Source organism: Plasmodium relictum (assembly GCF_900005765.1).
Source record: "Plasmodium relictum strain SGS1 genome assembly, chromosome: 11".
NCBI classification, from domain to species: Eukaryota; Apicomplexa; class Aconoidasida; order Haemosporida; family Plasmodiidae; genus Plasmodium; species Plasmodium relictum.
The window spans coordinates 1,346,334-1,372,637 of NC_041689.1; the positions used below are offsets into that span (position 1 = coordinate 1,346,334).

A 26,304-nucleotide genomic window follows, 5' to 3' on the forward strand; every position below is an offset into this window, starting at 1 on the left:
TATAAAAATTTAATTATGTAAATTTAAAAGCAAAAAACTACACAGATAATTATTTATTAATATTTTTTTTAATAATAAAAAATTAGTTTGAAACATATGAATTATAAAATAATTTCATTAAAAAATTAATAATTCAAAAACGAAGAGGAAATCATAAATATGGATTTGATTATGGGAAGAAAAAAGTACATAAAATAAATAAATAAATAATGAGTAAATAATTATAAATGAATAGAAAATTTTGTAGAAAGTTTTATATTTTTGATGCATAAGAAAAGAATTTAACTATGTTATTTTTTATTTTTTTTGTTTTAAAAGTATTCATTATTAATTTATTTTTTATATCTACAATTATGTTTTTCATTAGACAACACCTTGAACAACATAAAGTCCATCAATAGATAGGCACTATTTTTGTTAATAAAAAAATACATATATATATTTAAATATATGAAAGCATAAGAAATTAAGGAAAATTTTTTTTTATTAAAATTCCTTAAATTATTCTACATAAAACCTTGTATATACATAAAATATTATTAAATATTTTAACAGGATCATAATAATGGTAATTAATTTTAGTAGAAAGAATTTAATTAGGCATAATAATATTTAATATTATATTTTTATAATGATAAGGAAATATTTCATAAATAAATTTATATATATATTTCTTAGTATAATACAATAGATAATACTGAAAAATATTAAATCCTCTTTCATTGAAAGCATACTATTCATTTCTACATTGTCTAAGTATTATTTCAACTTTCTGTAATAATTATACTGAGTTATTTGCTTCTTAATGTTATTAACATATATTATTATAAATATACACTTTATATTATTTTTTCTTTTCCCTCTTTCTTTCTGTTTCTTTTTTTTTCTCTTATAAAGATAAATAAATTTTAATAAAAGCTTTGTTTTTTTTTAATTCTCTTATTAACGAAATTGTTTTTAAAGCAATTCTTGCTAAAAAAGTTTTAATTATTATGTAAAATAGATAGCCATTCTAAATGAAATATATGACTGCACCCTTAATGCATAGATTATAAAGGGAAAAAAAAGAAAAAGGTATATAAACTTAATATTATTATTCATTCTTCACGAATCTTAATTCAAAAAAAAAAATTTTGTAACTTAATTTTTTTATTTATTTTTTTTATTCTATTATATATGACTTTTTTATTATAAATTTAAAAAAATAGTTAAAACTATAAGAAAGGAAAATAAAAAAGAAATATTCTATAATTTCTCATTTTTCGGTTTTCAAAATTTAAATTTTAGTTCATTTTCTTAACTAATAAATATTTGTGTATATGTGTAGAAATGAAAAACAAATAAAATTGTCTATTATAGGGAAAAGATAAAGTATTATGATAAATTTTATTTTGATTTTTAATTTTCGCATAAACAAAAAGAATATATTATTTCATTTTTAATATTTCCAAAAACATTATAGAAAGTGTATACAAATAGACATATAGTAAGAAAAAAAAAAAGATGGAACAAAATGAAACAGATGAACCAACGAAAATTTTGATTAATGATAAAGAAATAGATAAGGATGAAAAACTCAGTAAAATAAAATCATGCATAAGAAATTTTTTCAATAATTTATTTAGTAAGAATTCTCCAAGTGATTCTTTTCCATATAAAAACAAGGCTCTTGAAAATACATTTTGGTGCTCACAAACAGTAAAGAAATAAAATTAAAAAAAATGAAAAAAAAGAATAACACAAAAAAATAATAAATATACAAATTATATAATATTATTTGCAAAAAAAAAAAAAAAAAAATCATAATATATAAACATTTCTTTATATATACATATAATATATATACAGATTTATATTAGAATAATTTTATTGTCTTGTTTCTTCTCGTTTGTTGTATCATGGAATCAGGTAAAATAATAAATAAAAAAATTTTATATTTTAAGAAATTCGCAATATTATAAAATTAGGAATCCTTTTATTAATAAAAAAAATATATTAATTTTTTTATTTTATTTATTGATAAAAAGAACATAGCATTAATAGGTGACAATGGACTAACACCAGCGAAGGATCATGTTAATAAAATATTAGAAGATTTAAAAAATGAAAGTATATGGACGAAAATTCAAAACTTTCACTCACTTTTTTTGTTTTTACCTGTTTGTAATTTTACTATAAATTTATTACCTATTATAGGTATATAATTAAAAAATTACAATAATTATTTTTAATTAAAAAAAAAAATAATAATTTATATGTATTCAAAATTATAGTTCTTATTATATTAAAATTATTTCCATTTTCTATGTTTAAATCTTTAGGAATAATATTAAGTTTAACTGGATTGTTTTTAAATTATATAAATTTAATAATAATTTTATCAATTTATATTCTTTTACAATCTATTTATAGTATTGGAAATATATGGTTTAATTATGTTTATGAGTTAGAATTGTTAGAATTAGTTTTTTTATGTTTGTTTCTTGTTCCTTTATATAAAAATCATTTAAAAAAAAAGTATTCTACTACATGTTTGATTCGATATATTGCAAGATTTTTCGTTTTTAAAGTTCTAATAGGATCAAGTTTAATTAGATTAAGAAATACTGATTTATGGGGAAGGTTAGAAGGAAAGTATTACATATATGAAACACAACCTCTTCCATCATCGTTATCTTATTTTCTTCATTCTTCTATACTTCTTAGTAAATTAGACAATTTATTTTCCATATTAACTGAGTGCATTTTTTCTTTTTTTATACTGTTTCCAATTAGATCATTTAGATTAGTAGGTGGCTGTATTATTTTTATATATTGCCTCCTGAATTTTTTTTCTGGAAATTCTTATTTATTTTACTTTTTATTATTAGCTCCACTTATGTTTTGTTTTGATGATAACATTTTATTAAAATTTTTTTTTAAATGGAGAAGAAATGAAATACTAAATGTAGTTAAGGAAAAGATAATAAATCAAAATAAAAGCAAACGTTATTTCAAAAGTTTTGATATATTTTATTTTACTGGAATGAGCTCAGAAGAATTAAGCAAAATATATGACACTTATTTTAACAGTAATAAAGAAAGAAATACACCAACACAAGAAGAAGAATTAATATCTAGGTCTGGCTCTAATGAAATTACTTTTTATAAAAATGAAAGTATACTTAAAAATATAAAAAATGACATATACAACATTTTTTATTGGATATATTCAAAGAATGGGCTACAATATTTTATAAGAAATAAAAATTTATCTTTTGAAATAATCTCTCATATAATTTGTTCTATAATAATAATTATTTATATTTGTATTGCAACTATTTATCCTATGACTACATTTCATTTCATTTTTTACTTATTAATATTTAACTTATATGCGGTTTATATATTTGCTTATACAAATAATATAATCTCTAAAATTATTAGCCAAATGACTTTATTAATTTCTATATTGTTAATTTATTCAAATAAAATATTTTTATATGGATTTGTTGATATATTTTATAGTTCTTTATTTTTTATTAATTTAGTTTGTTTATTTATTCTATCTTTCTTTTTCTTAAATAATAGAAGATTCATTTTCAAATTTACTGCACAGTATTTCTATTTTATATTATTTATTTATTTTTTGTCCTTTTTTATTCGAAATTCTTTATCCCCTTATCAAGTCATGAATGCGGAATATGGTTCATTTGAACTTATGAACGTTTATGGTTCTTTTGGAAAAATTAAGAAAGCTAGAAAAGAAATTATAATTCAAGGAACAGAAAGTAAAAATATAAATGATAATACAGTATGGAAGAATTATGAATTTAACTGCAAGCCTGACAATGTATTTAAAAATATGTGTAATCAATTTAGATTATTATTTCACTTTATACCAATTATATATATAGATAGATTAGATTGGCAGTTAAGTGTGTTGAGTGATAAAGAGGATGAAACAATTTTGGAAATTCAATGGTTTAAAAAATTTCTGACAAAATTATCCTTAAAAGATGAAAATATTATCTCCTTGTTATATAAAAATCCTTTTATGAGTAATAACATAAAAGCTCCTTATTATTTAAGAATTTTAAATAACGTTTATAAATTTTCTGAAAATGATGAAAAACAGTGGTGGGATATTGTTTCATCAAAAGTGATAGTAAAACCACATCATATTCCAGTAGTAACAGAAGACTTCACAACAAATAAAGAGATGGATCATAAGAATTTTATGTTATCTAATTCTATTCAACAAATCAGTAAACATCATAATCATAGATTGAGAAAGCATATAAAAAATTCTCAAAATATATATGAGAGAGAAAAAAAATTAAAAGAACAAAATAAAGTTGAACAACAAAGAAAAATGGAAGAACAAAATAAAATTGAACAGCAAAAAAAAAAATTAGAGAAAGAATTAAAAAAAATTGAAGAACAAAAGAAAAAATTAGAAGAACAACAAAAAAAATTAGATGAGGAAAGAAAAAAATTAGATGAAGAAGGAAAAAAATTAGAACAACAAAGAAAAGTTGAAGAATATAAAATATCCGAAGAAAAAAAAAGATTAGAAAAAGAAATAGAATATGTAAAAGAAAAGGAGCTTGAGGAACAAAGAACAATAGATGAGGAAAAAAAAAAATTAGAAAGACAAATAAAACACGTAGAAGAAAAGAAACATGAGGAACAAAGAATAATAGATGAAGAAAAAAAAAAATTAGAAAGACAAATAAAACATGTAGAAGAAAAGAAACATGAGGAACAAAGAATAATAGATGAAGAAAAAAAAAAATTAGAAAAAGAAATAGAATATGTAAAAGAAAAGGAGCTTGAGGAACAAAGAATAATAGATGAAGAAAAAAAAAGATTAGAAAGACAAAAAAAAATTGAACAACAAAATATATACGAACAGAGGGAAATTGAAGAAAAAAAAAAAAAATTAGAAGAACTGAAAAAAGTTCAGGAACACAAAATAAAATTAGAAGAGCAAAAACTAATTGAAGAAAAGAAAAGAATTAAAGAAGAAAAAGAAAAATTAGAACAACAAAATATACAAAAGAAAAATGAAAACAAATCTAATGAAGAATTAGATGAAAGACTAAAAAGTGAACTGTTATCAGAGAATCAGAAAAACATGTCAACAATTCATAAACTAAATAATTCTAATAACTTACAACATATAAAAATGCATGGTGAAAGTCCAAGTACAAAAGGAGAATTAAATGAATCAATAGATGAAGAATTAAACAATGAATTATATGAAAATCCAAAAAAACATGAGTCTTCTGAAGAGTTAAATGAAGTAGATAATGACATGAAAAATGATGAAGAAATAATAGAACCAGAAGAAGAATCAAATGAAGAAATAGAAGAGAAACAAGAAGAATCAAACGAACAAATAGAAGAAGAAAAAAAAAAAAAATCAAGTGAAGAAATAAAAGAAGAGGAACAACAAGAATCAAGTGATGAAATAGAAAAAAAAAAAAATGAAAAACTAAGTGAACAAGTAGATGAAGATGAAAAGTTAGAAAATGAATTAAATGAGCAAATAGAAGAAAAAGAAAATGAAGAATTAATAAATGACGAAATAAAACAAAAGGAAGAATTAGAAAAGGAATCATATGAAGATATAGAAGAAAATGAAGAGGAAAATGGAAGTGATAAACAATTAAGAAAAGAAAAGATAGAAGATTTATTAAATGAAGAAAAAAGACAAAAATTACAAGATGAATTTAACATAAAAAAAGAAGGTGTAGAAGTAGAAAATATAGATAAAAAGGGAAAAAATAGCTTTGATAAATCAAAAAATAAAAATATAAAAAAAGATGAAGAATTAGAAAGAAGTAAATCTAATGTGGCTTCTTATGAGTTTAAAAAGTTTTTTCAGAATGGAAACACGAAGAATGAATTAGATAATGCTATTAAAAATTCTTATACGAAATATAAATTATTAAATAATTATTCCAACAAAATTAATAAATTAGGCTTATTTAATATATATAATGATAGAAATAAATTTGCGGGTATAAGCAAATTAAAAGAAAATTCGAATAATGAAGGAAATGGTGATGTTTACCTAAAGGATGCAATACATGATAATGATAATAATAAAAAAAATCTTGCATAAAAATAAAAAAAATAATTTTTAATAAAGGATACTAAAGTTATCTTAAAAAGAAACTTAATTTATATTCTTTATAATTTTTATGTTTATAGTTATTTTCTCTTAATCTTATTTATTATTATCTTTTTTTATAAATAGGGTTTTTGTTCTTAATTCATTTAATTTTTTTTTTTTAATATTTAAACGGTTTTTTAAATTCTTTTTAGGTATCTGCTTTTTAATATTTTATTTACACACATGTTATTCATTTTTTTTCTTTTTTTTTTTTAAGATATAATAAAATTTTTTGACATACATATATTTGGGTTTTTTTTTAATTGATCCTTCCTAATTATTAGTTTGTTATATTAATAGTTATTCATAATTCTTTTTTTTTCTTTTTTTTTCTTTTCTTTTCCTTTTTTTTTATTGTGTTTTTTTAATTATTTATACCTCCTTTTATAAATTAGATATAACCAATTTACAAACAAGTTTAAATTTCTTTATTATAAAAATATGCACATTTCGAAAAGAATAATATTTTTTTATATAATAAAAAAAGAAAAAACATAAAATAAAAAATTTTCACTTTTCTTTTTGCTTTTCTAATTCTCTAATTTCCTTTTGCTTTCTACGATATTCATTATTATATGTATGGATTTTTGTTTTTTCTTTATCAACGTTCAAATACCATAAACTCATTGTTGATAAACCTAAAGGTATTGTTGTTCCTAAATATTTGAAATTTGAACATTAAAATTATATATATTTTTTTTTTCCATTATTTAGAAAAATAATTTTATCTATTTATTATTTTATTTAAAAAAATATTCTTTTTTTTTCTTTTTTTTTATATTACCAAGAATAATACATGTATACCAATTAAAGAATTTACTCATATTTATTGTAAAATTAGCATTGAAAAAATGGGTTGTAGCAACAATTTTTCAAAGAAATTAATATTTTCTTAATTTATTATATTATTATATTATTATATTATTATATTTAACAAAAAAATAAATTAGTATGTTGAAGAAAATGAAATTAAATTTGATAAACAAAAAAAAAAAAAAAAAAATTATAAGAAAAATTATAATAAGAAAAAATCAGAAATATAATTCATTTAGATATAATTTCATAGAAGATTCTTTTTTTTTTATATCCTTATATGGGTTATGTTACTTATTTTTTTGGGTTAAAAAAGTTTTTGTTTATATTTAAATACGTTAAAAATAATTTTCTTATATATTAATTTGTTACATTTTTAACATATTCACTTTATTTTTTAAAATTAAAAATTTTGTATTTTTAGGAACAAAAAAACTAAAATATAACATTAAATTCAGAAAAAAGAAAAAATGAAGAAATTATTTCTCATTGTAAGAATTTATATACAGAATACTGCTATATGGATAATATATTATACTTTAAAAGTACTTTTTTAATTTAAAATATTTATTTATAATGAAAATTTTAATTTTTGTATAGCCATTATTATTAAATATTGAATATTCCTGAATTTTCATTTTGTGAAATATAGAAATAAAAATTATTAAAAAAAAATTTTAAAATAATACTTTTTATTTATGAAATAATTAAAAAAGAAAGATACAAAAAAAAAAAAAAAAAAAAAAAAATTATATAAAATACATATAAAGAAAAAAAAAGAATACAATTTAAAATTTATGATATAAAACACATTACAATAAAATGATATATATATATATTTTTTTGCCTTTAAAATAAAATGGTTACTACTAGTACATTAAAAAAAAAAATAAATAAAAATACAAATAAAAACCACTTTATAAAAAAAAGCATTCTTTAAACAAAAAAAAAAAAAATTAAATACACTTTTTAAAGTCATTCACTTTCCATGATTTGATGTGTTAATTTTTGAATATAACAAAGAATCTTTTGTCTGAAAAAAAATAATTTTGTTAATATATTTTGTATTACAAAAATAATTACTTATAAATTATCATGTGAAAATTCTTTCTTTTTTGTTTTATATTTTTACATATGAAATCCGAAAAGTTGCATAAGTTCCTAAAGCAAATATAGAAACAAGAACTATCACAGTCCTATTTTTAAATAAAAAAAAAATATGATAATGTTAAGACATTTATAATTATATTCTCTTATTTGTTTTATCTTATTTTTCTTAATTGTTAATGTATAAAATAAAACTTATATCATCTTTTTCCTTTTTCTTTTTTTTTCCCCTATCTTTTTATTTTGTTTATAATAAGCGTATAAAATAAATATATTATATATAATTACCATAAAGCAAAATGAAATTGAGTACTTTTCTGATTTTCATCATATACTATACTTGACTAAATCAAAAAATGAAATAATTTAAATATTAAATATAAGTAGTTATATTAGCAAGTATTATAATTTTTAAGATGTTATTTCTTTTATTTTCCATGAAGAATTATTTTTTTTCCTAATTTATATTTTCTTTTTCTTACTTGAGCAATAACACAATATAAAAAGATTAATACGTTTAAAAAAAAAAAAAAAAACTTCATCTTTATATTTTAAAATAGCTACTTTTTGACTGAATTTTCTAATAATTAAATAAAACCTTAAATAAAATCTTACATAAAATATCTTTTATTTTATTTTTCTATCTTAAATTTATTATTTTTTATAATTTTTTCATATAAAATTAAATGTTAAATGGAAGAGTTTGTTTTTTTTCTTTTCATTTATTTTTTTTTCAGTTCATTTTTTTTTTCTCTCAACTTTTTATATTTTATTTTTTTACATGCATCTTTTTTTTTTTTTTTTTTATTGCTAAATTTTGCATTAATACAATTTTTTTTTTTTTTTTTATGTATTTTATGTCTTTTCAAAAACTGTAGTATTATTAAAAATAATCTTAAATGTTTTTTACAATTTTTATCGTTCGTTTATTTTAATCTTAATATTAATAGTAAATTGATCAATATAAAATTAAGAATAAATCATATAATATTTTAAATTAAGTGAATCATAAATTTAAGTCTTTTATTCTAATTTTGTTATATTTACTAAAAATGAATACACTTTATAAATATTTTCTTTTATTATTAAATCATTAGTGTTAAAATTTAAAACTCAATATATATTCGTTTTAAATGGAAGTGAGATACTTCTTATTTAAACAATATTTTTTTTCATAATTTTCCCAATGATTAAATTATTATGCTCACTATAAAATTCACTAATTTTAAACGAAATTTATATAGATCTACATAATAAAAAAAAAAAAAAAAAAAAAAAAGACAAAAATTACATTTTTCTTTTAATAAAAATACAATTAAAGATAAGGTCTTCAACTATAATTAATATGGCATAAATTTAAAAAAAAAAAAATATCATAAATATCTTTTTGGAGTACAATTAAAACTTATACTGATTTATACTTTACACTTACACTTATACATCCCTATAGAATTTGAGCTAAATTACATTAAATTCATTTTTTTTTTCTTAAATAGACAAAATTTTGTAAATCATATGTTTTATTATATAAAATCCATTAAAAACTGTATAAAGTTTTTTGTAGAACGAAACATTTAAAAAGTATATAAATTCTTATACAAAGAACTTAAAAAATTTAATATTATAAATTTTTTTTCTTTTAATAAAAAAAAAAAAATTTATTTTATGAATAAAATATACAAATGTATTTAAAATTAAAAAAGTGTAATTAAAAAATAAGGCAAAAAAAAAAAAAAAAAAAAAATTTTTTTCCTAATTTTACACATATATAATAAAAAATCCACAATGGATAGTATATGTTCCATCCTTCTTGAAAATGGAGATTATCTAAGTGAAGATAACTTTCGTTTAAATATGATGGTTTGGTATTATAAGGAAAACGATCAAGAATTAGAAATAAAAAAGAATAATTTTATAATAATTAATAAAATATTTGAGAAATGTAGGATTTTAGATAAGTCTACTTCAAAAAATATAAGACTAGAAAATGTAAGAAACAAAATGATATATGAGTGTGAAAATATAAAAAAATTATATCCTTGTGATAATATAGATTTTAATGTAGATGATATTTGCAATTTAAATTGTAGAAATATACCAACAATATTAAATTATTTATCCATACGATTATCAAATGATATAATATATACAAATTTAAGTCATTTATTGATTGTAATAAATCCATTTAAATGTTTAAATGACACTAACGAAACAATTATAAAAAAATACAAATATAAAACCAATGAAAAAAATTTAAAGGCTCATATTTTTTACAAAGCAGAAATGGCTTTATATAACTTAAATTTGAACAAAAAAAATCAGTATATTATTGTATCAGGAGAAAGTGGTTCAGGAAAAACAGAAGCGTGTAAAAATGCTATGAAATTTTTAACTTATAATGAAATAAAAGGGAAAACAAAAGTTCCGGAAATAATTTTAAACACAAATATATTATTAGAATTTTTTGGAAATGCAAAAACTATTCATAATAACAATAGTAGTAGGTTTGGTAAATCTATTAAATTATATATTGATGAAAATAATAATGTTCAGAATGGATATATAAAAGCATTTCTCTTAGAAAAAAGTAGAATTATTAAGCAAGAAAAAGAAGAAAGAAATTTTCATATATTTTATGAAATGTTAAATTATTTAAATAATAATGAAAATATATACTTGTATAATGAACATGCCAAAAACTATAGCACTAGCATAGGATATTACGATTTTTTGAATAAAAGTGATTTAAAATTTTCTAATGAAGAAAAAAATAAATTTAGTGAAATTATAACTGCATTTCATTACCTTAATTTAAATGATAAACAAATTAATGATATTATATCAATTTTATTTGGTATTTTATTATTAGGTAATGTAAAAATAGGAGAAAAAGAAAATTCCAATGGAATAGTTCAGGGAGTTATAGAAAATTACAAAGAATTTGAAAAAGCTTGTGAGGCTTTATTTTTAGATAAAGTTATTGTAGAAAATATTTGTTCAACAAAAATAACTACAATAGGCAAAAGTGAAATAAAATCATACTTTACAAGAGAAGAAATGCAAACTATGATTCATTCTTTTAGTAAAATTATTTATTATAATTTGTTTAATTGGATAATTGATAGAATAAACAGTTTTATAGATACTTCCTATGCAAAGGAAAATGAAAATGAAGACATTCATTTAAATAAAAATGAGAATATTTCTCCTAATATACACTTGAATAATAATAGGAATTTTATAGGTATATTAGATATATTTGGTTTTGAAATATTTTCCAAAAATTCACTGGAACAATTATTAATAAATATAGCTAATGAAAGAATACAACAGTTTTTTCTTAATACTGTTTTTGAAAAGGAAAATGAAATATATATAAAAGAAAACATTGATGTACCACTTGTTGAATATACATCAAATGATAATTTATTAGATGTATTATATAAAGAATCTGTTTCTATTTTAAATTTTTTAGAAGATTGCTGTTTAACACCTAAAAGTACTGATTTATCTTTTACTATGTTATGTAATAAGCATTTTGGAATATTAAAAAAAGAAAATGAAAAAAGTATTTATAAAATAGCAAGTAATTCCTATGACAATAAAATAAACCAATCATTAAAAAAAGCAAAATCATCTAACTCAGATATGAAAAATATAGTAAGTAATAGTTTTTTAAAAGGAGAACATCAAAATTTTAAAAAATTTTCTTCAGAAATATATATAAAAAATAAATCCTCAAATTCTAAAAAATTTACTATTTCTCATTCTATAGGAAAAATAGAATATACTACTGATGATTTCATTTTTAAAAATAAAGATGTTATAAAATCTGAATTCATTGATATAGCAAAAAGTTCTCCAAATGAATTTTTTCAAAATTTATTTAAAGATTGTTTTATTGAAAAAGGAAAGTTATCAAAAAGGTTTCTAATTTCTTCTCAATACATTAAACAACTAGATCATTTAATAAATGAAATAAAAACATGTCAAATTCATTTCATTAGATGTATCAAATCTAATGAATTTAATAGGGCTAATCATTTTGACGAAAAAAGGGTTTTTCTACAGTGCTATTCTCTATCTTTATTTCATGCTTTACAGCTTAAAAATTTTTCTTTTTCTTATATATTTACATTTGAAGAATTCTATAAACAATTTAAACTCATTTATTTACTGAATAATTTAAATGTGCCAATAACTGATACCGAAAATAATGCAAAAAAAAAATCTATTTATATTTGTGAAAAGTGTCAGTTATCAATTACCTCTTACAAAATAGGATTAACAAAAATTTTTTTAAATTTAGAATCATTAACAATAATAAAAGAACAAATGAACAAATTAATTAATAAATGGAACTCAACTGCTTCTATTTTATATGCTTTTGTTAAAAGATATAAAAAAAAAAAAAATTTTGAAACAAAATGCCTCAATTACTTACCAAGAATTCAAGCTCATATAAGAAAATATCTACTTCTTCATAAAATTATCTCACATATAAATAAAAGTGAAAAAGTGAAAGCAAACATATTTTAAAACCAATTTAATTTAAATTAAAATTTAAATACAATAATAAAAATTGTTTTATAATATTTATTATATATATATATGAATACTTTTAATTGAATTTTGTATAAATAAAGATATAAAGTTTACATAAGCACCTTTTAATAATATTAAATTTTATAATTTCACATATAGAAATTCATTTTGTAATTTATTTAAAGAATTTTTTTTCTTTTATTCATTAGACTTATTTCTTAATTTTTTTATAATTATTTAGAATGAAGCATTTAGTATAGAATTATATATGGTGTAAATACACATCTTAATTTTCTCCTTAAATATAAATGAAAAATAATTTTTTTTTTTTTCTTTTAGTTATTTCTTATTAATTTTTTCGTAATAATCAAAAAATTTTTTTTTTGTAATTATTACATTTTATAATATTTTACATAACATTTACAAAGAAGTTGTTATAATTAAAATTATAATATTTTGTAAAATAAAAAGAAAACAATTTATATTAAATATATAGAATAAAATTTATACATGGAAATAATAGAATATAAAAAAAATAAAAACCGTTATTATGTTTTAATAGTCAAATATTTTTATATATACATATGTAACAACAAAAATACAAATTTTAAGAAAAAAATAAAAAAAATTAAAAAAAAAATAAAAATAAAATAATAAATAAATAACATGTGAATGCATATTAATAAAAAATAAAATAAAAATAAAACAAATCACCATTGAATTATTTATAAAAAAAAAAAAAAAAAATATTTATAAAAAAAAATATAAAAAAATAAAAATCTAAATATATTATATATTATATATTAATTTAAAAAATAAGAGTATTTTTAAGTATTTTTGTAAAATTTTTACATATTCTTTTATTTCATATTTAAATTAAAAAAATAAAAAGAAACACATTTTATAAGATTATTCAAATAAATATATATACATTTAAACTTGCTTTAAAAAAAATTTTTAAATTTAAAAAAGTTATATTAACGTATTAAGAAAATGAAATATTCAGCTTTTAGGAATTCTTTAAGGTATAATTATTTATTTATTCTTTTAAAAAAAATGAGAAAAAAAAAAAAAATAATAATACAATCATCAACACATTTTTATTATAAATTTAGATTTGCGAGTAAGTTTTGTCAGAAGAATAATTATAAGGTATATATGAATAGTGTTCCTCAATTTTCTACTTTTACTTATGGAAAACATATAAAAACGTAAAAATAAAAGAATATTATTTTATTTTTTCTTTTAAATAACTATATATGTATATTTTTTTTTTATTTTTATTTTATACGATGAACAGAAACCCCTTGACAAGTAGACTTGATGATTTATTAAAAAAAAATTCTAATTTAATAAGTATAATCAGTGTCAACGGATTAGACGATTTAATTACACAATCTTCTAAAATTGGTGAGTTATTTTTATATTATTTAATAACACAAAATAATTTATCAAATTTATTATTTAATGTACCAAAGAGGTATATATATAATATATAATGTGATAATATTCCTTTTAAAAAATATCACAAAAAAATGAAATCATTTATATATGTTTCCGTTTATATAATTGTATTATTTTTTAATTTGATGAATTTCATTCTATTGCTATTACATCTTTTTCTATTATATATAAATTTATTTTATACTATTTCCATTTTTCATATGTATAAATATATATATATTTTTTTTTTTTTTTTAACAGAATCTGTTTCAATTGCAGAATGGTTACTTAACCTCGTAGAAGAATATCAATGTATGATAAAATTACACCAGTATGAAATATTATATATTTTGTGAATTATATATATATATATATATGTTTTACATTCTAAATTTTTTTTTTTTTTTTGTTTCATCTACTTTTTTTTCTTTTAGCTCTAGAGAGAATTGTACATTTTTTGAATAATAGATATATGCATAAATATATGTTATATATGTTGTAGAAAATTGAGGTTTATATAACAAAAAATAATTATTAAATTTTAGTATTATATATATATGTATATATGGATTCATTAAAAAAATTTTTTTATTATATTTACTATTTTACTTTTTTTTTATTTCTACTTTATTTTTAAAAAATATATTTTATATTTAATAATAGAAAAAATGCATTAATGCATATTACTCTTTTTTTTTTTTTAATTCATTCTTAATGTTTCTTATTTTTCTCTATAAAATTATATTAGTATTTTATACTTTTATAAATATATTCCTTTTATTATATAATTACAAAAAGTAACGAATTTATCAATCTGTTTATATATTTCATTGTTCTCATATTTTTTGTTACATTTAATACTCTTTTTTTGCATTTTTTATTTTCTTTTATATAACCTTATATATTAACATTTACTCTTTCATTTGTATACATTTTTGTATTATTTATTTTATTTCTGGTTATATTCTTAGGATTATTTATTTATTTTTTTTTAAATTATGAGTATATATATACATGTATACATATATATACTACATTAAATTCGTTTAAATATAATAATGTTATCTTTTTTTTTTTTTTGACCTTTTATGTAGTAATGCTATCTTGCGTAAATATGACTACAATACGGTTAAATTGAGAAAAATATGAAAATGCATTTAAGTTTATATAAAAATTTATCAAGCATGTACACCCGATTTTATTCATATATATATATATATATATATATATATAAAGTTTTTTATTATATATTTTTATTATTTTTTTTTATATTTAAATTTTATTATACTAATAATTATTTAAAATAATTAAATTTTTTATTAGCATAATAATTTTATTTAAAATTTTTTTTTTTCTTTTTTAAAAAAAAAGCAGTTGGTTTTCCATTAGGAGCATTAGATTGTCAACAAAAATTTGCAAAAATTAAGAAAATTGAATAAGACTTTACAAAAGCGCATTATGTTAATTTATATTTTAACCTCGAAAAATCTATATATCAATGTTAATTTATAACAACCTAAATTTTAGTTACAAGTGTAATTGATTTTATATAATTTATTACCAATGTAATATTAATAAACTTTATTTTATACGTACATAAATTATAGCTTTAAGTATCTCATAGATATTTATTTCTGCATAAAAACATTAATTTTTAACAACAAATATATTTATGCTTATTTTATGATTACAATAAATTTAAATACAAATAAAAAGTATTAAAATATTTTAATAAAATTATGTTTTGCTATTTTATATCTATTTCATGTATCAATTTACAATTTATTTATCTCCATTTCATTTTCTATTAATGTTAAAAAAAATAATATGTACTAATATTGAAAATTTTTTTTTTTTTATAGATTGCTTCTTAGAGAGAATTGGCTAGAATTGATGTGTATTATAAGGAAATAAAATCAATAATTTTTACTCTTTTTGCATATATTTTAAATAGTATATATATACCTACATATTTTAGAAACTTTTTTTAATATTATTATAGTTTTAAGGAAAAATAAAAAATTCAAAATTAAAACATATGTTAAAGCTAATTTTAATTTAAAAAAAATCATATAATGGTTAAATTTTAATTCAAAAAATATACAATAAAAGTTAAATTTTAATTTAAAAAATCTATAATATATTAAACTTTAAATAAAAAAAAAATATATATATAAAATAATTAACAAATATGAATTCTACAAAGTACATAATAAAAAAAGTGTACACAAATTAAGGTTTTAAAATAATGTTATAAAAATGTAAATTATTTTTTTAAAATTATCTTCTTGATGTTTTTCCAATACTTCTTTTTCCTGAAAATAAATGTCGTGGTTTTTTTGATGGAATAGATCTATCAGCTTCACCTTTTCGTCCTTTTACAATTTTCCTATAAGCTATTTTATTTAACTTATAAGCTTTAACTCTTTGTATTTCTGATGATGTACTCAAGTATATTTTCGATTTCTTAGTTGGGTCATTATATATATTATCTTTAATTTGTTTTTTTTTACATATATCTTTTTTCACTTTTTCTTTTTTAGGAATTTTGCTTTTTTTAGATTTCTCAGTCATACTTTTAAGAACTTTTTCTTTGTTCAATTTTAATTCATCTAATTTTTTTTCAATTTCTTCAACTGTTTTATTTCTCTTATGATACAATGGTTGTTTTTCTTCATTTAATTTAGAACTTATTTTTATTCCTTTTAATCTCAATGCCATTCTTTGTAAAATTTTTCTTGTCTTAAACCAAAGTGGGTTTATCTGTACTTCTTTATCAAAGAGGCTCTCTTCTTCTTTTTCTAATTCTAAGAGTTTTTCTTCTATATTTTTATCAACAAAATCGCTTATATTTTTTCCATTATATATTTCTGGAATTACATCATATTTATATTCTTCTTTTATATCATAATTTTTTCTAATATCAACTGAATAAACACCAGCCCCACCATTTTGATTTTGCAAATCAATTTGTAAAATTCGATTATCTGTTCTATTACTTAAATAACTTTGTCTACTTTTATTTTTTTTTTTTAATTTTAACTGACGTAAAGTATTTTCTTCATTAATTTCTTCTCCATTATTTTCTTCTTTGTTTTCATTATCATTATTTTTCTTTTCTAATGTTGAATCCTTTCTAAGAATTTTTTCTTGCTCTTCTCTTTTTCTAATTCTTTCCTCAATAACCGAATCAGGTATATATGGAGCTCTATTTAAATTTATTCCTTTTTCATTCAATTTATTATTAAGTAAATTTTCTTGATCTAGTAGAATTGATGATGATTGGTCACTTTTTAATAAATCGCACGCAGCTATTTTAGCTTCCTCTACACCTACTCCTGTTAAAGTACTAAATGGGCAAAATTTTATGGGGTTAGTAATATTATCAACAATTTGTTTAATTAATAATTTATTATCTATCGATAAGTTGTCTATATTAACTTTATCAATTTTATTAAATCCGATGACAATCGATTTATTTGTAAATAAAGATCTTATAGAATAAAATAAATTTACTTGTTCTTTTATAGAAACGCCACATTCTTCACTTATATCAATTATGAATAAAATGACCCCATTAATATGAGCTAGAGCAGTAATAGTTGTCATCTCAATAGTATTTCTATTTTCTAATGATCTATCTAATAATCCTGGTGTATCAATAATTTGATATCTATTTAAATTATAATCAAAATGACCAACATATAAATTTTTTGTAGTAAAAGAATATGGCTGAACTTCAACATTAGCTCTTGATGTTAAATTAATAAATGATGATTTTCCTACATTTGGTGCACCAGCTAACAAAATTGTTTTTTTATGCGGATTTATAGAAGGTAATCGAGACATATTTTGTCTCACTTCTTCTAAATAAAGTAAACTTGGTTGCAACTTTTTTACTAATTTGCACATTCTACCCAATGCACTTATTTTTAGCATCTTACATTTATATAAGGATGAACTAAATTTTAGCAATTTTATGTAATCATGGCATATTCTTATAATAGCTTTACTTACATAACTACACTGACCTAAAGCTAATTTATAATGATCTCTATCATATAAAATATTTGCTAAATCTGAATAAAAAGGATGTATATCATCTAATTTAGGAAAATCATTTATTATATTTTGTAATTTTTCTCGAAACAATTCTTGACATATCTTCACTTTTCTCATATAAAAATTTCGAATCCTAGTTATTTTAAATCCTTTATGAATTTCAGTTGGAGTTTTTCTCTGTGTTTTTGATAAAACCACATCAACTAATTCTTTCGCACTCACAACTGGCTTTATATCCTTAAAACGATATAAGTTTAATTCCTTCATTTAAAAAATATAAATGTCAAAATAAAAAATTTTAGTATGATATTAATTAAATATATATATATATATATATATATAAAATTTTTACAATCAAATATATTAAAAATAAATAAAATTATTATTAAACATATTAAATATATAAAAAAAAAATCCTATAAAAAAAAAAATACATATTAATAAACTTGTTTATTAAAAAAATATAATTAATTAAAATTATTTATGAAAATTGTTTAAGAAGAAACTTATCTTTTTTATATTTCAAAAAAAAAAAAAAGGGCAAAATTAAAATATACATCTTTATATAACTTCTTTTTATATTTCATAATTATAAAAATTTATTTCTTTTTTATTACTATTTTTTTTTTTTTTTTTACTTAATTTTATAATTTTTTACGTTTTTTTTTTTTTTTTTTGTGAATTTTGTATTTATTCTTAATTATAAAAAAAATGAATGAATATAATAATATGTAAAATTTTTAATTTATCTATTTTTTTTTATGAAAAATATTTTAAGCGATGAGAAAAAGCTAATGAATTTATGTAATTCTTTTTATTTTATTAAAAAAAAAATAGAAACTAAAGGAATATTTTTCATTTTTTATTGGACAATGATTGAAACTCAAGATTATTAGCATAATACAAATATATTGATATATATTTTAACAATTAAAAGAAAAAATATATATATATTTATATTTTTCTTAACCAGTAGTATTTATCTAATATGATGAGATACAAATTACAAAGAAAATTTTTTATAATATTATAAAAAATAACAATAAATGTTTTACAATTACTTCTTAAAGAATATTTAATAAAAGATTATTATAATAAAATTAAAAAAAAAAAAAAAATAAATAAATGAAATGTTCTAAACTATTTTATGTGAACATATTAAATTGTTAATAAAACTAGTTGTAAAGGTACATTAATAATAAAGCTTTAGAATATCGAAGAAAATACAAAAAAAGAAAATTTTAATTTTTTCATTAGATTTGACTTAACATATATTAGTATAATGTATTATCTTTTACTTAGTAACTCACTAAAGATAAGAAGATTCAACTTCTTTTAAATTAGGTAATTATGTATATTATTAATAATACTTTATAATTATTACTACTTTTTTTATTTAAATATCAGATGGATCTTTAATTAATATTGAAAATTAATTTTATTTCATTTTATTTAAATTAATTTCCTCTAACACTTTACATGCATATGTTATAAACTTAAATTTTTAAGTGAAATAAAAAATAATTGAAAGGAAACAAAAAAAATAACGAAATAGTAAAAGAAGTTAAAATAAAAAAGAAAATTCGGATATGCATATTATCTTTTTATTAATTAGAATCTTGAACTATATATAGTTTTACTCCTTTTTCTAGATATTAAAGAAAAAAAAAATTGAAAAGGTAAATAATTCTTTAAATATACAAAAAATGACAATTTTTGCGGCATTATCTTATTTAGCATAACAGTAAAGTATTTATATATATTTATAAAATATGAAAATATATTTTTAGTATCAAGAAATGAATAAAAAAAAAGAATTTTTGTATATTATTTTACAATCAACAGTTGCATGCCCAAGTATACATAAATATAAAAAAAAAAAAGAAAAAAAATAGAAAAAAAATTTACTTGATCGGATATTATTTTGGGTTTAAGTTTTTCTAACTGCATTTGAATTTTTAATTAAAAAAAATATAAAAAATTAAAAAAGACTCTATTCATCTATACATGTATATAAAAAAAGAAGATCAACACATACGAGCACCTTTCTATATATGTTCCATATTGTTTTTCTAAAGATTTTAATATTTTTTTTTTTGCAATAAAAAATTATTTTATTAAAATTATGAGTAGTTTATTATTTCTTATTAATTAAAATAAATAAATATATCAAAAATCAAACAAGAGAGAAAAAATATTAATTTACTTCGAAATTTGTCTTCATTTTTTTACCTTTTTTTTTTTCTTTTATATAAACTCAGATAATATGCAGATTTATTTTTCTGCATTTTACTTAATTATATATTTTCTTTTTATTTTATGTAAAATTAAAGGTGATTGTGATTTCTCTAACTATTCCTTAAATTTGTCTGTTAATGAAATATTAAATAAAAATGAAGAAGATAATCTTGATAATGTAAAATATTGTGTAAAATTTACAAAAGGTCTTGAAGTTTTAACTTTTATATGCCCTAAAAAATCTACTAATTATGAAGGAATTGAAATCAGACCTTCTAATTGCTTCGAAACTGTTAGAATAAATGGAAGGAATGAAAATTTAGGTGAATTATTAAAAGGAAGTGTATTTAAAAATAGTGAAACAGATTCTTCTATTGTAAGAAAAGTTTTTATCTCACCAGCAATTACAGAAGATATGCATTTTGAATGTACATGTGATAACAGTTTAACATTTAAAGAAAATAATATGGGTACAAGAGGAATTATGAGAGTTCAATTAAAAAAAAATAAAATTTTTGGTTGTGATTTTGACCATGATGGGAATTTGTTTGAAAAAAGTTCATTTGTTAATTACTATGAAAAATCAACAATAAATTCAAACGAAAATATTACTTGTAATGTCACAGTAAACAGTTCTGAAGTAATTTTAGGTATAATATGTCCAGAAGAGTATAAATTATTCCCTGATAATTGTTTTGAAAATATTTTCCACGAAAATGAAATTGTAAAAATAAATAAGTTGGTGCCACATGATATAAAATTACACATTAACAAAAATGGGAGAATTTCATTTGCATCGTTTGCATTAAACAAGAATGAAAAAATAAAAAGTTTTTCATGTCAGTGCATTAAAAATAAAAATTCTCGTCTAAGTGCAAATTTTGAGTTTAATTTGAATTATGAATCTTCCATTTTCCATGTATACATAGTTTCTTTTGTAATATTTATTTTTTTTTTAATAACTTTTTTTTTAGTATTAAAATGTAGAATTGCTCTTTAAAAAAAATCTTTTACACTATTTTAAAATTTTATTTTATCAAGAAACTATTTTTTCTCCCTCAATTATTTTACAACTATACAACTTAAAATTTTATTTTTTTTTTTCCATGTCATGCATATATTTATTTATGCAGTTAATTTTTTTTTTTTTAATATAATTTATTCAATTTTTAAAATTTTAATTAATTTTTACAGAAAATTTTTTTTATTTATTACAACTCATCAATTTTTTAGAATCATTTGCAAAAATTTTTTTTCTTCTCGATATTCAAAGATTAGTTCTTTTCACAAATTATATTAAATTAAATTTAATTTAAAAAATTTTTTTTCCTTGAAATTCTTCTCAAAAAAAAAGATACATCAGCATTTCATTTAAATAAAATAATGTATGTTCACTGAACCACATGCTATGTTACATTGGTGTGTGCGATTAATATGTAAGCAACAATTAATAAAAAAAAATGGATTTGGAATATAAATAATAAAGTTCAACTTTAAAGAAAAAAGAAATTTATTTTTAATTTTAAAAGAGAAAATAATATTTTAAACTTAAGTTTACACATAATATTTTAATATTTTTTTTTCATAAATTATCTATTTGATAAACACAATTTTTAACTCTTATGGCATCAAATATTTTTTTTTTTTCACAAAAATAATTAAAAATTATCCTATTAATATCAAAACTTTTTTTAAAATACAATGATTTTAAAAAATATATTTTTTTTAACGTTCTCTGCTATAAGTTTCTTTCATATAACAACCGCATATGATCATATATGCGATTTTAATGATGAAAGACCTTTAACATTCCAAAAGAATCAAAATAGTAATAATACAAAAACATGTAAATTAGAACCAGCTGTAATGGATAGAGTAATTATAAAATGTGGATCTGATAAATTAAAATACAAACTGAATCCTCCAAACTGCTTACAAGAAGTTTATGAAACAAATACTCTCGTAAATAAAAAGAAAATTCATGATGTTCTAGAGGGAGCTTCCAGTATAATGATTCGTAAAAACCCAGAAGAAGATTTTAATGATGTTTCATTAAGAATACCTCCAAATATTTTTGAAAATAAACGTATATTTTGCACATGTATAAGTGAAAAAACTATAAGAGTAAGAAAAAATAATGAAGAAAGTAATAAATTAATATCAAATACAGGTATTGTTGAAATTGTGATACCTACTTTAAAAGAAAAAATAGGAGGTTGTGATTTTACGAATGAAAAATCCTCTTTATTCACTAAAGGATATGACTATTCATTAGATTTAAGTAAAGAAGAAAATAAAATTACATGCAAAATTCCTTTGAAAGGAAATAAGCTAATTGGTTTTAAATGCCCTAAAAATTCTAATATTAAACCTGAAGATTGTTTTGTAAGTGGATATAACACAAAAGGAAAACTTGAAAATCTGCAGAATACTTTCGGTTTTACCGAATTAATTATGGATCATTATAATAATATATTTTATTCTAAATTACCAAGTGAAATAAATAGAGAAGCAAGTTTTTTTTGTCTATGTTTATTAAAAGAAAAAAAATTTGTTGCTTATTTTTATAGTGGAAGCGAAAGCAAACAAAATGAAAATATTACCCTTCCCACTTTATCTACCAAAAAATCAAGTAGTAATTTTGTAAATATGTCACTTTTTATTTTGTTTTTATATTTTGTTTCCTTTTCTTTTATTTTATAATATAAAATTATTTTATATAAATATGTTATATAATTTTGTACATACATATATATTTTTTTTTGTTGTTGTTGTTATTTGATATAATTCATATATATATATATATATTTTTTTTTTTTAAAAAACGTTATTTGTGTTAATTTTTAAGTGTATAAATACCTCAACATTAACTTATAAAGAATTAAAATTTCGCATCTGAAAAAAAAATAAAACATTTAATACATTTTTAAAAATTTTTAATATTTTTAAAAATTTGCCTTAAAATTAATGATTTATACAAGAATATAAAACTTTTTTTTAAAATAAGCGTATAAAAAGAAAATATAAATAAAATATAACAAAAAATAATGTTAAAATAATATGAAGCTTCTTAAGAATGAAAATTTTTTTTTGCGTTATGTTATTTAACTAAAAAAATAATTCAAAATATGTTAAAAATTTTTAAAAATGTTATGTGAAAAATGTAATGAAAAAAGTATTTGTTTAATGAAACCATCTAATAAAGAAAAACTATGCAAAGAATGTTTCATAAAAATTTTTGAAGATGAAATCCACACGACTATTTTAAAAAAAAAAATGTTTGAAGCTAACGATAAAATATGTATTGCTGTGTCAGGTGGAAAAGACTCTAGTGTACTAACTCATGTACTTGTTAATATAAAGAAAAAATATAATTATAAATGGGACTTATTTTTGTTAGCAATTGATGAAGGAATTAAAGGATATCGTGATGACTCCTTGAAAGTTGTTTATAAATTAGAAAAATTATACAATTTACCTTTAAAAATTTTAAAATTTCATGATATCTTTTCATATACTATGGATGAAGTCGTAAAATTTATTGGAAAAAAAAATAATTGTACAGTATGCGGAGTTTTCAGAAGGCAAGCTATGGAAAAAGGAGCATTGTTATTCAATGCAACAAAGTTAGTAACAGGGCACAATGCTGATGATTTAGCAGAAACAATATTAATGAATATGTGTAGGGGAGATATTGATAAGCTAGCTAAAAATATCGATGATCGTACAATTATTTCACCTTTTAATAATTCAGTGGAAAAAGAAAAATTAATAAATAATAAAGATCAAATAAAAAATCATAAAGATTACTCTAATGAAATAGAAAATGATATAAATAAAAAAAACATATTCCAAAATGAAAAATATAATAATGATTTATATCAAGTAAAAACAAAGATAAATACAGTGAAGAACCAAATACAAAATAGAGTAAATGATAATCTTAAAAAAGAAGAAACTATAAATAGTGGCATAACAAATCTTGAAGAATCAGTGAATCAAAATAATTTTTTTTTGCCAAGATTAAAACCATTAATGTGGTGTTATGAAAAAGAAATAGTTTTATATGCTTATCATTTGAAATTAGATTATTTTAGTACGGAATGTACTTATTCACCTAATTCTTTTCGTGGAAATTTGAGAATTTTTATTAAAGAAATTGAAACTATAAATCCGCAATTTATTTTAAACATTATACACTCGGCAGAATTTTTTTATTTTAATATAAACAATAAAAAAAGGTTAAACATTTGCATTAAATGTGGTGCATACACATCCAACAAAGTTTGCAAGGCTTGTTTAATTGTTACAGGTTTAAATAATTACACTGATAATTCTTTCCTTTATTCTAATAAAAAAAAAAATAAAAAAAAAATTTCTATTCATTTCGAAAAAAAATAAATAATAAATTTAAAAAATATATAAATTCTCTTTTTAAAATTAAATACGATTTAATTCAATTAAAAATAATTAACATATAAAAATATAATATTTAATAATGAAGAAAATAATACAAAAAAACTCTTTGTTGTATAAAATTTTTATACCAGTTATTGTAAATAATAATATTCTATATAAAAATATATTCATAACCTTCTGATTATTACTAAACTGTAAATTTTTTAAAAGAATCATCTACATTTAAAATTACTTTTTTTCTTATCCTTTTGTTTCATTTTATTTATACATATTTTTCTTTTTAATTAATTTCCATCAAATTATTTTTCTGACTATATATATTATTAAAATAATTGAAATACAATCAAATTTTTCCTTTTTCTTATATCTACTAATTTTTTTGTGTACGTACCCCTTTTTTTTTCTATATATAATTTTTTATTATATTTATCAAATTATTCCCTTTTTCTACATAAACTTCGTTGTCTTTTTTTTTTTTTTTTTTTATTATTATTATAGACACCCAAAGAAAGTTATAAAAATATAATAATAATTAATTAATTTGCAAGGATAATTGTGAGCATAAAGCAAAATTTAATTTGTTTTTCTACCATTATCTAATAAATTTTTTTTTGTCGATCATTAATAAATGTTTTTTTCACTTAACAATGGTAAACATTTTTAATCAATAATTTTTTTTTTTTTTTATTTATAGTACAATTGTGATTGATTGTTTTATAGTATTTGGCATATTTTTTTTTATGTATAAATGTTTTTCCTTTCTTAATTTACTTTTTTTATAGGATATAATCTCTTATAGAACATTGTTTAATATTATCAACTTATTAATTCTTTTTTTTTTTTTGTAGCATATTCTCTACATATTTATTATATATAAGATATTTCTTATATACCTTTTTCTATTATTTTATCCTATTCTAATTGTTTTTCTTTTTTCTTTTTCTTTTCATTTTTTTTTTTTTTTTTGTTCTTTTTTAAAATGAGAAAGAAAAATGATAGCGAAAATATAATTAATAGAACATATGAATCTTGCTTAAGAAAACTAGAGGAAAATATACAAAAAAGTAAGTTAGTATTAAAAAATGAAAAAGAAAAAAAAATAAATTTTAAAGATATTGAATTCAATATAAAGAATCATATGAATGAAATGACTAAACTAGTAAAAGAAGCCAAAATTATAAATTCTTCTACAAGTAATAATATAAAAGATTTTTATAATGCATTAATTAAGTGTGAAGAGCTTTGCTATCAGTTAACATCAGATGATATTAATCAGAAGATAAATGAAATGTTTAATAATATAGTAATGGAAATAAATAATAAATGTAAACCTATAGTTCTGTAAAAAAAAAAAAAAAACGGAAAATAAACAATTTTATGAAATTTTTTTTTTTTTTTTTTTCTAATGTAAAAATAACTGAAGAATTTATAACAGTTTTTGATGAGAATTACAATATAAATACTTTTTATTAAGTAGATATATATATAAAAAAAAAATTGATAACTTACAAATA

The 26,304-nt window shown here is 18.5% G+C and overlaps 10 protein-coding genes across 10 annotated transcripts; 7 read left to right on the top strand and 3 right to left on the bottom strand.

Annotated features, from left to right (window-relative positions):
- Nucleotides 1-1,503: 1,503 nt before the first annotated feature.
- Nucleotides 1,504-6,112, top strand: ROP14 (rhoptry protein ROP14, putative; the record flags this gene model as incomplete). The annotated part of the gene is made up of 4 exons (XM_028677632.1): nt 1,504-1,698; nt 1,849-1,908; nt 2,028-2,196; nt 2,322-6,112. The coding sequence occupies 4 exons, from the start codon at nt 1,504-1,506 to the stop codon at nt 6,110-6,112; spliced, it is 4,215 nt and encodes a 1,404-aa protein (XP_028534002.1).
- A 561-nt stretch (nt 6,113-6,673) lies between these two features.
- PRELSG_1135000 (conserved Plasmodium protein, unknown function) lies at nt 6,674-6,987 on the bottom strand (the record flags this gene model as incomplete). Its single annotated transcript, XM_028677633.1, has 2 exons — nt 6,674-6,819; nt 6,948-6,987. The coding sequence occupies 2 exons, from the start codon at nt 6,985-6,987 to the stop codon at nt 6,674-6,676; spliced, it is 186 nt and encodes a 61-aa protein (XP_028534003.1).
- A 968-nt stretch (nt 6,988-7,955) lies between these two features.
- On the bottom strand, nt 7,956-8,625 carry PRELSG_1135100 (conserved Plasmodium protein, unknown function; the record flags this gene model as incomplete). The annotated part of the gene is made up of 4 exons (XM_028677635.1): nt 7,956-8,009; nt 8,109-8,172; nt 8,372-8,427; nt 8,566-8,625. 4 exons carry the CDS (start codon nt 8,623-8,625, stop codon nt 7,956-7,958), a joined length of 234 nt encoding a protein of 77 aa, XP_028534004.1.
- Nucleotides 8,626-9,868: 1,243 nt separating this feature from the next.
- Nucleotides 9,869-12,622, top strand: PRELSG_1135200 (hypothetical protein; the record flags this gene model as incomplete). The annotated part of the gene is made up of 1 exon (XM_028677636.1): nt 9,869-12,622. One exon carries the CDS (start codon nt 9,869-9,871, stop codon nt 12,620-12,622), a length of 2,754 nt encoding a protein of 917 aa, XP_028534005.1.
- Nucleotides 12,623-13,621: 999 nt separating this feature from the next.
- PRELSG_1135300 (conserved Plasmodium protein, unknown function) lies at nt 13,622-15,497 on the top strand (the record flags this gene model as incomplete). Its single annotated transcript, XM_028677637.1, has 6 exons — nt 13,622-13,653; nt 13,744-13,839; nt 13,929-14,038; nt 14,333-14,383; nt 15,166-15,199; nt 15,443-15,497. 6 exons carry the CDS (start codon nt 13,622-13,624, stop codon nt 15,495-15,497), a joined length of 378 nt encoding a protein of 125 aa, XP_028534006.1.
- Nucleotides 15,498-16,351: 854 nt separating this feature from the next.
- On the bottom strand, nt 16,352-18,400 carry PRELSG_1135400 (nucleolar GTP-binding protein 1, putative; the record flags this gene model as incomplete). The annotated part of the gene is made up of 1 exon (XM_028677638.1): nt 16,352-18,400. The coding sequence occupies one exon, from the start codon at nt 18,398-18,400 to the stop codon at nt 16,352-16,354; it is 2,049 nt and encodes a 682-aa protein (XP_028534007.1).
- Nucleotides 18,401-20,399: 1,999 nt separating this feature from the next.
- P12p (6-cysteine protein, putative) lies at nt 20,400-21,371 on the top strand (the record flags this gene model as incomplete). Its single annotated transcript, XM_028677639.1, has 1 exon — nt 20,400-21,371. One exon carries the CDS (start codon nt 20,400-20,402, stop codon nt 21,369-21,371), a length of 972 nt encoding a protein of 323 aa, XP_028534008.1.
- A 701-nt stretch (nt 21,372-22,072) lies between these two features.
- On the top strand, nt 22,073-23,074 carry P12 (6-cysteine protein, putative; the record flags this gene model as incomplete). Its single annotated transcript, XM_028677640.1, has 1 exon — nt 22,073-23,074. The coding sequence occupies one exon, from the start codon at nt 22,073-22,075 to the stop codon at nt 23,072-23,074; it is 1,002 nt and encodes a 333-aa protein (XP_028534009.1).
- A 444-nt stretch (nt 23,075-23,518) lies between these two features.
- Nucleotides 23,519-24,772, top strand: PRELSG_1135700 (PP-loop family protein, putative; the record flags this gene model as incomplete). The annotated part of the gene is made up of 1 exon (XM_028677641.1): nt 23,519-24,772. The coding sequence occupies one exon, from the start codon at nt 23,519-23,521 to the stop codon at nt 24,770-24,772; it is 1,254 nt and encodes a 417-aa protein (XP_028534010.1).
- Nucleotides 24,773-25,769: 997 nt separating this feature from the next.
- On the top strand, nt 25,770-26,135 carry PRELSG_1135800 (conserved Plasmodium protein, unknown function; the record flags this gene model as incomplete). The annotated part of the gene is made up of 1 exon (XM_028677642.1): nt 25,770-26,135. The coding sequence occupies one exon, from the start codon at nt 25,770-25,772 to the stop codon at nt 26,133-26,135; it is 366 nt and encodes a 121-aa protein (XP_028534011.1).
- Nucleotides 26,136-26,304: the final 169 nt, after the last annotated feature.